The sequence below is a fragment of the Ornithorhynchus anatinus genome, chromosome X4 (genome assembly GCF_004115215.2).
Source record: "Ornithorhynchus anatinus isolate Pmale09 chromosome X4, mOrnAna1.pri.v4, whole genome shotgun sequence".
Classification (NCBI taxonomy): Eukaryota; Metazoa; Chordata; class Mammalia; order Monotremata; family Ornithorhynchidae; genus Ornithorhynchus; species Ornithorhynchus anatinus.
In genome coordinates, this window is record NC_041752.1 from 3,467,219 (window position 1) to 3,477,898 (window position 10,680).

General features: G+C 53.9%; 1 protein-coding gene across 1 annotated transcript; it reads left to right on the forward strand.

The window, feature by feature from the left end:
* The first annotated feature begins 226 nt into the window (after positions 1–226).
* Positions 227–10,680, forward strand: LOC100093029 (glutamine synthetase-like). The gene is made up of 7 exons (XM_029054418.2): positions 227–262; positions 2,222–2,400; positions 6,390–6,551; positions 7,383–7,529; positions 8,050–8,177; positions 9,711–9,910; positions 10,237–10,680. Exons 2-7 carry the CDS (start codon positions 2,232–2,234, stop codon positions 10,544–10,546), a joined length of 1,116 nt encoding a protein of 371 aa, XP_028910251.1. The 5' UTR covers positions 227–262; positions 2,222–2,231; the 3' UTR covers positions 10,547–10,680.

Below are 10,680 nucleotides of genomic sequence, written 5' to 3' on the forward strand. Positions count from 1 at the left end.
CACTGTTGGGCAGGGCTGGATTCCTTCCGTGGCCCAGTGTGGACCTTCCAAGCGTTTAGTCCAGTGCTCTGCACATAGGAAGGGGTCAGTGAAGAGGATTGGATGAATGAAGGAGGAGGTGGATGAATGAATGAAGGCTCCCAGGGGCGGGGCCTCCTCCCGCTCTGCCTCCTGATTGGCGGAGCCTGGGGCGGGCGCTATAAAAGGGCGCGGTGTGAAGGACCAGCCGCTGCCCCCGTGCGGACCTCGGCGGAGACACCAGGTGAGAAGGCAGGGCAGGGCAGGGCAGGGCCGGGGGGCGACGCCGGGGCTCCTTTCCCACCCTCTAACCATGGCCCGGGGCCCGGGAGGGACCGGGAACTGCTTGTGGCCGGGGATCGACTCTCTTTATTGCTGCCTTCTGCTTTCCCCAGCGCTCAGCACAGTGCCCCGCACCCAGTAAGCGCTCAATAAGTACGATGGAATGAATGAGGATCTGGGGACCCACACCCTGCAGGAGCCCCCCGGGGCCGGGGGGGGATGGGGGGACAGGCTGCCCCCCGCCCCCACCCTCCGGACCCTGAAAGGGGAAGTGGGCCTGGCACTTCTCAAGCTCTCAGCAGCAGGGGGGAGGGGGAGCATGGGGAAGGGCGAGTCTGATAATAATAATAATGATGATGATGGTGGTGGTATTTATTAAGGGCTTACTGTGTGCCTAAGCGAAGGGGTGGATGCAGAACAGTGCTTTGCACACAGTAAGTGCTTAACACAAGCCATCATCATTATTATTATTATAAGCAAATCGGGTTGGACACGGGCCCTGTCCCAACTTCATTCACTCAGCTGTATGTATTTCATTCCTTCAGTCGTATTTATTGAGCGTTACTCCCCCTTTTACAGATGAGGGAGTGAGGCCCAGAGAAGCAAAGTGACCCGCCGCAGGTCACACAGTAGACGACTGGCGGAGCCAGGATTAGAACCCATGACCGGGCTCCAGCCGCTCCGTCACGCTGCTTCTCGGGTCTACCCTGGGTGATTCCGGCCGGCGAGCTCAGCCGCTTAGTGAGAGAACAGAAATCCTCCCGGGGCTCCTTTCGGGTGGGGGGACTCGGGGTGTCGATCCTACTTCCGGGATTGTACTCTCCCAAGCGCTTAGTTTAGTGCTCTGCGCACTGCCAGCGCTCCATAAACACTACTGATCATCCCTGAGAGGGTGCAAGCTCCTTCAGGGAGGGGGTCGTGTTTACCGGCTCTGTCGTACACTCCCAAGTCCTTAGTCCGGTGTTCTGCATGCAGTAGATTGGAAGCTCCTTGAGGGGAGGGATTGTGTTTTCTAATTTTACTGTACTCTCCTAAATGCTTAGTTCAGTGTTCTGCATGGAGAAACCATTCAATACGATTGATTGATGAATGGGGAGATCATGCCCAGGAGATCAATTTGGTGGAGGGGGTCAGGGGGAGTCGTGTCCTGACCCTCAGTGATTTATCCATCCACTCTTTCTACTCAGAAGGAGCACGGCGTAGTGGATAGAGCCTGGGTCTGGCAGTCAGAAGGTCATGGGTTCTAATCCCGGCTCTGCCATTTGTCAACTGTGTGACCTTGGACAGGTCACTTCTCTGAGCCTCAGTGACCTCATCTGTAAAATGGGTTTGGAGACTCTGAGCCCCACTTGGGACAGGGACTGTGTTCAACCTCATTTGCTTGTATCCATTCCAGCGCTTAGTACTGTGCCTGGCACATAGTAAATGCTTAACAAATACCACACTTAGCATTATTATTATTATTGTTGTTGTTGTAGGTTGGTCGATTTATGTCTGCCTGGCTTTCCCACTAGAATGCAAGCTTTTTGAAGTCAGGATTCTCTTCTGTCTTCCAAAAATCTTCTGACTTTTGAAGTCAGGGATCTTCCGGGCACATATACGCTTAACGAATACCACAATTACTAATTATTCTTATTATGTGCCAGGCCCTGTACTAAGCGCTGGGGTAGATCCAAGCTAATCAGGTTGGACACAGTCCCTGTCGTGCATGGGGCTCACGCTCATAATCTGCCGATTGGACAGATGAGGTCACTGAGGCCCTGAGAAGTAGACTTGCCCAAGGTCACCCAACAGAAATGAGGCTAGGCCGTCAGTACGCTGCTTTGCACACAGTAAGCGCTTAATAAGTACGATTGGGTGAATGAGCTGGGATTAAAACCCAGGTCCTCTTGTTAATGATGATGATGTTGCTGTTCCCCAGAGTCAGCAGCATGGCGATGTCCAACAGTTCCAAGCTGAGCCAGTCGGTGCGGGAATATTACAGACGCCTGTCTCCACGGGGCAGTGCTGTTAAGGTCACCTACGTGTGGGTCGATGGCAGTGGAGAGGGGCTTCGCTTCAAGACCAAGACTCTGGAACAGGAACCCCAAAACATCAAAGGTACCGGTCGGGGGGTGGTTAGGTTTTTTCGTTTTGCTTTTTGGTATTTGCTAAGCACTTACTCCCCCTCTCGGGGTCGCACCTGGAGTTTCCAGCCCTCTACCAGTCTCGGGTATGAGAGGGAGAGTCAAACCAAGGCCTGTCCGTTCCAGTCCTAGGTTGGCCGGGGGCTAGCGAGTGGCAGGCCATCCGCTACCGGTCAAAACACCCCCGTGCTGGGCAGCAGCGGCACGGGAGAGAATCGAGGGTGGAGACTTGAATTTACTGCTTGGAAGGCAGTGATGGTCAACCGCTTCTGGATTTTGACCAAGAAAATTCTGTGGATCCACTACCAGAACGATTGCAGATGGAGGTGGGGCGTTCTGGTGTTGCTTTGGTTTGGAAATGACTCGACGGCATAAAACAAGACAAGAAGCGCTTACTGTGTGTCGAGCACCGTCCTGAGCGCTGGGGTAGATAGAAATGAATTTGGTCAGACACCCTCTTGAGGGTCGCAGTCTAAGGAGGAGGGAGAACTAATATATTTATATATTGTTCATTCTTTCAGGCAGTCGGTCTTATTTATTAAGTGCTTACCGCGTGCAGAGCACTGTACTGAGCACTTGGGAAGGTACGCTGCAACAAACAGTGACAATCCCAGACCACAACGAGCTCACGGTTGTTGTGAGTGGAGACAGCGGGGGAGACAGACATCGATATAGACATCAGTACAAATAAATAAAATTACAGATCTATACCTAAGTGCTGTGGGGGGAAGAGCAGAGAGCAAGTCAGGGAGATGAAGGGAGTGGGAGATGAGGAAAAGTGGGGCTTAGTCTGGGACGGCTCTTGAAGGAGATTTGCCTTCTTTAAGCCTTTGAAGCGTCTAATACAGTGCTTTGCACACAGTAAGTGCTCAATAAATACAAACGAATGAATGAACTGGTATCGAATAGGGATCCGGGAGGCCCTGTCACTTGCTCAGAGTCGAATCCTCCCCCTGCTCTCCCTCTCTCATTCATTCAATCGTATTTATTGAGCACTTACTGTGTGCAGAGCACTCTGCAAAGTGATTGGGAGAGTACAATACAACAGACTTGGTAGACACATTCCCTGCCCACAGAGAGCTTACAGTCTAGAGGACTGTTTAAATCTGGGTCCAGGGACCATGCAGTTAGGGAATGAGCATTAAGCGAGGTAGGGTCCCACGTTGCAAGACTGACCATCCAACTGGGCAGTATCAGCAAGGTGGGGGAGGGAGACAGGAAGCAATCCCCTAAAACGGCCCAGAGTGATACGTGGGGTGAGTCTGGGCTGGCTGCCTCCGCCTCTCTCTGTACACACGCTGAGCTCCCTGGGTGAGCTGGCGGAGCAGGAGCGACAAATTGCGGGAGTCGGGGTGGGATAACAGGACGTCATCCGTTCGGAGGCGGAACTGGGGTGGGGGGATGGGGCAGTTCTCCTATGGGTGGAGTCCAAAAGGGCACCCCTGGAGCAGCATTCATTCATTCAAATTTATTGAGCGCCCCCTGTGTACTAGGCACTTGGGAGGGTACGCTATATCGGACACATTCCCTGCCCACAATGAGCTTATGGTCCAAACTAGCAGCCGACCCCGGGCCTGAAGGCTTGGGTCTTCCAGAGAGGGGCCAAGAATAATAATAATAATTGTGGTATTTTTAAAAAAAATGTGATTATTTGTTAAGTGCTTACTATGTGTAGAGCACTGTTCTAAGTGCCGGGGTAGATACAGGGTAACCAGGTTGTCCCATGTGAGGCTCACAGTTAATCCCCATTTTACAGATGAGGTAACTGAGGCACAGAGAAGTGAAGTGATTTGCCCACAGTCACACAGCTGAAGAGTGGCAGAGCTGGGATTCGAACCCATGACCTCTGACTCCCAAGCCCGGGATATTTCCACAGAGCCACGCTACTTCTCTCTTTTCCAGGCTGGGGTAGATACAAGCTCATCAAGTTGGACACAGTCCCTGTCCCACATGGGGCTCATAATCTTAATCCCTACTTTATAGATGAGGGAACCGAGGCAGAGAGAAGTGAAGCGACTTGCCTAAGGTCACACAGCAGGCGGCTGGCAGAATCGCGATTAGAACCCAGTCATCCTATCTCCCTGCTCCCTCCAGTAGGCCACACTGCCTTCCGCGCTCCTGAATCCATCCCCTAAGAAAGGTGGTTCCCGGAGGAGTTGGAGGAAGGCGATTTTTTTTTTCCCCTCCCTTCATTTCCCCTGCCTCAGGCATAGCAGGCTTCAACCTGAGCTCCAGAGACCGGCAGTCAAATTTGCAGGCTCCTTGCCTGCTAGTGGGCATGTTAATCAGTTAGTCAATCGTATTTATTGAGCGCTTACCCGGTGCAGGGCCCTGTACTAATTGCTTGGGAGAGTACAATATAGCAATAAACAGACACATTCCCTGCCCACAACGAGTTTACAGACTAGAGGGGAAAACAGACATTAATGTAAATAAATTAGAGTTGTGTACATAAATGCCGTGGGGCTGGGAGGTTAATAAACGGTGATGCAGAAGGGAGCGTGAGAAGAGGAAAGGAGGGCTTAGTCAGGAAAGGCCTCTTGGAGGAGGAGCTGAGTCTTCAATAGGGTAGGTGGAAGGTAATTGGGTTGGACACAGTCCCCGTCCCACGTGGGGCTCACAGTCTTAATCCCCATTTTCCAGATGAGGGAACTGAGGCCCAGAGACGTGAAGTGACTTGCCCGAGGCCCCTTAGCAGACAAGTGCCGGAGCCGGGATTGGAATCCAGGTCCATTCCTGGCTAAACCATCTAGCTGGGGCGGGGGCGGGGGGGTTAAGTGGTTACTCTCTATCGAGCACTGTATAAGCACCGGTGTAGATACAAGTTAATCAGGTCCCACATGGGGCTCACAGTCTCAGTAGGAGAGAGAAGAGGTACTGAATGCCCATTTTACAGATGAGGAAATTGAGGCCCGGAGAAGTGACTTGCCCAAGGTCACACAGCAGAAAAATGCTGGTACCAGGATTAGAACCCAGGTCCTCCTGACTCCCTGGTCCAAGCTCTATCCACTAGGTCACGTTGAGCGCTTACTCTATGCAGATCATTGCACATTGCACATTGATCATTGCAGATCATGTAGGCAGGGACTTGGTCCAATCTTCTTTTATTGTACTTACCCCGGTGCTTAGTACGTAGTAAATGCTTAACCAATACCACCACTATTATTATTATTACTAAGCACCTGGGAGAGTAGTAACTCTATTGGAGACGTTATCCCTATGCCCTCAAGGCCCAGGCAACAGAAGGACCTGGGTTCTAACCCCAGCTCCCCTGCTTATCTGCCATGTGACCTTGGGCAAGTCACTTCACTTCTCTGTGCCTCAGTTCCCTCATCTCTAAAAGGGGGATCGAGACTGTGAGCCCCACCTGGGACAGGGACTGTGTCCAACCTGATTGGCTTGCATCCACCCCAGCGCTTAACAAATACCTTAATTTTTAGAATTATTACTCGTGCTAGGTAAAGCACAATAAAGTTGGGAGAGACGATTCCTGCCCTCAGAGGGCTTGCAGTCTCCTGTTTGCGGAGCACGACGAAGAGCTTGGGAGAGTAAAAAAGGGTCAGTAAGCAGGAAGGAAATTATGCAGAGAAGAAGAAGAAATTGCAGGCCCTTCCTGACCCTTCTGCTGACTGCAGGGTGTGCCCTTAAAAAAAAACCCTGCTTGGAGAGAGAAGTGAAAGGGAGGATGGGAGAAAGTAGGGGGGAGCAGGGCTTAAGGTCACTCAGGGTCAAGGGGTACTTGGCCCAACTTTTAGCCGACCACATCAGAAAGAGAGGGTCAGTTGGGGGCCCCTCCGGAAGGGGGTGAACGAAGCCAGGTATTAACTTCTCTCTACCCAGTGCTTGGCACATAGTAAGCACTTAACAAGTACCGCAGTTGTTATTCTTACCGTCTTTCGGCCCGCGAGTCCGATGGCGACTTTCCTTTTCCGCTCTTCTCCCCTGTTCCCCCCACGCCCGCAGACATTCCGGAGTGGAACTTCGATGGATCCAGCACCGGCCAGGCAGAAGGATCCAACAGCGATATGTACCTGGTTCCGGTGAGGATGTTTCGAGACCCCTTCTTCGGGGACCCAGACAAGCTGGTGCTCTGCGAAGTCCTCAAGTACAACAGGAAGCCAGCGGGTGAGAGGGGGGCGATGCCCGTGTCGGAACAGGTCGGCCTCGGTTACTCGACCGGCGACGTGCCAACCGAAAGGAGGGGAGCTTGGGTTGAGGGGTCTGCGTGGGTGATCCAGAGGCTCGGCCAGAACTAGGCCTCCCATCTTTGGGGGGATTTATCGAGCGCCGGCATTTGGCGCTTTTTGGGTGGGGAGCAGTGTGGCCTAATGGAAAGAGCCCGAGCTTGGGAGTCAGGAGTCCAGGGATTCTAATCCCAGCTCACTCACTTAATTTCTCCGTGCCTCACTTTCCTCGTCAGTCAAATTCATTCAGTCGTATTTATTGAGCGCTTACTGTGGCTCAGTGGAAAGAGCCTGGGCTTCGGAGTCAGAGGTCATGGGTTCGACTCCCGGCTCTGCCCCTTGTCAGCTTTGTGACTGTGGGCGAGTCACTTAACTTCTCTGTGCCTCAGTTACCTCATCTGTAAAATGGGGATTAACTGTGAGCCTCACGTGGGACAACCCGATTACCCTGTATCTCCCCCAGGGCTTAGAACAGTGCTCTGCACATAGTAAGCGCTTAACAAATACCAACATTATTATTATTATTACTGTGTGCAGACCACTGTACTAAGAGCTTGAAAAGTGCAATTCGGCAACTGATAGAGACAATCCCTACCCAAAAGGGATTTTTCTCTTTCTTTCACCTTCTCTCTCTCTTTTTCTCTCTCTTTCTCCTTCTCTCTCTCTTTTTCTCGCTCTTTCTCCTTCCCTCTTCCCCTTTTCCCCTCTTTCCCCCCTCCCCCCCGGCCTCCTCCCCGGCCGGAGAACTGAGCCCTGACTCTTCATCTCCCAGAGACCAACATGAGGTGGAGCTGCAAGGAAGCCATGGACCTGGCACAGACCCACCACCCCTGGTTCGGGATGGAGCAGGAATACACCTTGTTGGGCGTCAACGGGCACCCCTTCGGCTGGCCTGACAACGGGTTCCCCGGGCCACAGGGTGAGAGCGGGCCCAGGGGCCCGTCCCCTCCCCTTGCCCCCGCCCGCCACGCATCCCATCCCCTCCGTGCCCAAGCAAAAGCTAGAAAGACGCCGGCCAAGGACGGAAGCCTCTGTGCCCACCCCATTCTCCCTCCTGGAAGGGTCCGCCCTCCTCTGCCCTCTGAAGAGCCGGGCACAGCACTTTGTAACCTCTCCCAGTCAATCAGTGGCATTTGAGCGCTTCCTGGGTGTAGAGCACTGGGCTGAGCGCTTGCGAGAGGACACTACGACAGCATCGGGAAACCTGATCCCTGCCCTCAAGAAGCTTCCGGTCTAGTCAGTCGGTCGTATTTATTGAGCGATTCCCGCGTGCAGAGCCCTGCCCTCAAGAAGTTTCCGGTCTAGTCGGTCAGTCGTATTTGTTGGGCGCTTCCTGCGTGCGGGGCACTGTGCTAAGCGCTTGGGAGAAGACAACAGGAAGGAGACACATTCCCTGCCCCCAGCGAGGTTACAGTTTTCGTTCTCCTGTCCCCTCCCAGGACCCTATTACTGTGGGGTTGGGGCAGACAAGGTGTACGGGTATGAGATCGTGGAGTCCCACTACAACGCCTGTCTGTACGCTGGGGTCAAGATCTGCGGCACTAATGCGGAGGTCATGCCTGCTCAGGTGGGTGCTTCTGGGTGGGGGCGGGGGGGTCTTCGGCAGCGAGACTGGGACCCCTCCACCCCCAAAACACACACACCCCGGGAGGACAAGGGTGGGGAAGGGGGCTTCTGCCGTAGGGTCGGGGAGAGCACCCAGGAGTCAGGAAAGCCAACGGGGATGGTTTCCTCCAGGCTGGGCCTGGGGAGTAGCTGACACCACCAGCCGGGGGCGCTCTACCTCCCTTACCTAGCCAATCTACTATTATTAATAATTATAACATCATTTAGCATGCATCATTATATTGTTACGATATATTTTATTATACTTAATATTCTAGTATATAGTATATTAATATAATAACATAATGTCCCCATTTGGGACAACCTAATCACCTTGTATCTCCCACCCCCAGCACTTAGAACAGTGCTTAGCACATAGTAAGCGCTTAACAAATACCATCATTATTATTATAGTATATTGTTAGTATAGTATAGCAATATTACAGTAAAATAAAATATATAATAATGTTATAGTATATTGTTAGTATAGTATAACAAGATTAGTGTAATAAAAATATATATAATGTTCGATCAATAATATAGTATAATAATTGTATATTATACTCGTTATCATATTTAACAATATATATTATATCATGTTCTTTATTATACACTTAGGCCACATACTACTAATTAATTATTGATAATGTAGTTGTCAGTAATAATGGTACTTGTTAAGCGCTTACTGTGTGCCGAGCACTAGGGTAGATAAGTTAGGGAAGATAGCACAGTCCCCATCCCACTTGGGGGTCACAAGTGGTCCTGGCCCACCCCCTGCCTCCAAACCAGACCCTCCCTCCCCCAAATCCAGGCTGGTTGGGGATCGGTTATTGCTTCAGACTTCCGTGATTCCCAGGCTACAGAGAAGCAGCGTGACTTAGTGGAAAGAGCATCAGCTTGAGAGTCAGAGGACATGGGTTCTAATCCCGGCTCCGTCGCTTGTCTGCTGTGTGACCTCGGGCAAGCCACTGGGCCTCAGTTACCTCACCTGTAAAATGGGGATTAAGGCTGTGAGCCCCACGTGGATCAACCTGATTAACTCATAACTACCCCAGTGCTTAGAACAGTGCCTGGCACATAGTAAGCACTTAACAAATTCCATAATTATAATTACGGGGGCTAACTCATTCATTAAATCATTTTTACTAAGTGCAGACTGTGCGCAGAGCACAGTCCCTCCCACTGCAGAGAGTGCTTTGCACACAGGAAGCGCTCAATAAATAGGATTGAGTGAATGAATGAGCACAGCGCCAGGATGTAGGTCCGGCCTGTGGAGACAGAGCACTGAACTGGGCCTCCGAGGAGGACGGCAGCGGAAGGGACGGGCCCGGCGGGGAGAGGGGGCTCCTGGGTCCGACGGGTCCCCCCGCTCCTGAGCTCAGGGGGCTCGGACGGACAGTTCGGACCCCGTGGGCAGAGAGGCTGGGGGCGAGGGGACGGGGTCTGCCCGCCCGGCTGACCGTCTGCTCACCCCGGCCGGCGCCCCTCCGGGCAGTGGGAGTTCCAGGTGGGCCCGTGTGAGGGCATCGAGATGGGCGACCACCTGTGGATGGCCCGCTTCCTCCTGCACCGCGTCTGCCAGGACTACGGGGTGGTGGCCACGCTGGACCCCAAACCCGTCCCGGGCCACTGGAACGGCGCCGGCTGCCACACCAACTACAGCACCGAGGCTATGCGGCAGAGCGGGGGGATCCGGTGAGTGGCCCTTGCTGGGGGCGCTGGGGGAGGGGACCCTGGTGGCCTCTGGCCATCCAGTAGAGAGGCCCAGTGATTCCCAACTCGGGCTCTCTCACGGACACGTGGGAGAGAAGCAGCGTGGCTTAGTGGCAAGGGCGTGGGCTCGGGAGACGGAGGTCGTGGGTTCTAATCCCGGCTCTGCCACTCATCAGCTGGGGGGCTCTGGGAAGTCCCTTCACTTCTCTGGGCCTCAGTGGCCTCAACTGGAAAATGGGGACTGAGACAGTGAGCCCCACGGGGGACAGGGACTGCAGCCAACCCGCTGTCCCACCCGGTGCCCGCAGGTTCATCGAGGAAGCCATCGAGAAGCTGGGCCGGCGGCACGCCCACCACATCAGCCTGTACGACCCCCAGGGCGGCCGGGACAACGAGCGGCGGCTGACGGGCCGCCACGAGACGTCCAGCCTCCACGAGTTCTCAGCCGGCGTGGCCAACCGGGGCGCCAGCATCCGCATCCCTCGCCAGGTGGGCCAGGACGGCCACGGCTACTTCGAGGACCGGCGGCCCGCCGCCAACTGCGACCCCTACGCTGTCACCGAGGCCCTGGTGCGGACCACGCTGCTCGACGGGCCCGAGCCGTCCGAGGGCCAGTGACCGCCGGCCGGAGGGCTTCTCGGAAGCGGAGACGACGCCCTCTTCCCATCGGTTCCCTCCTCTCCACCACCCTCCCCCTGTCGCGAGGAGACCAATAAAGGGACGCCGTGGCCGGGGGCCGCCCTGATTCCGTC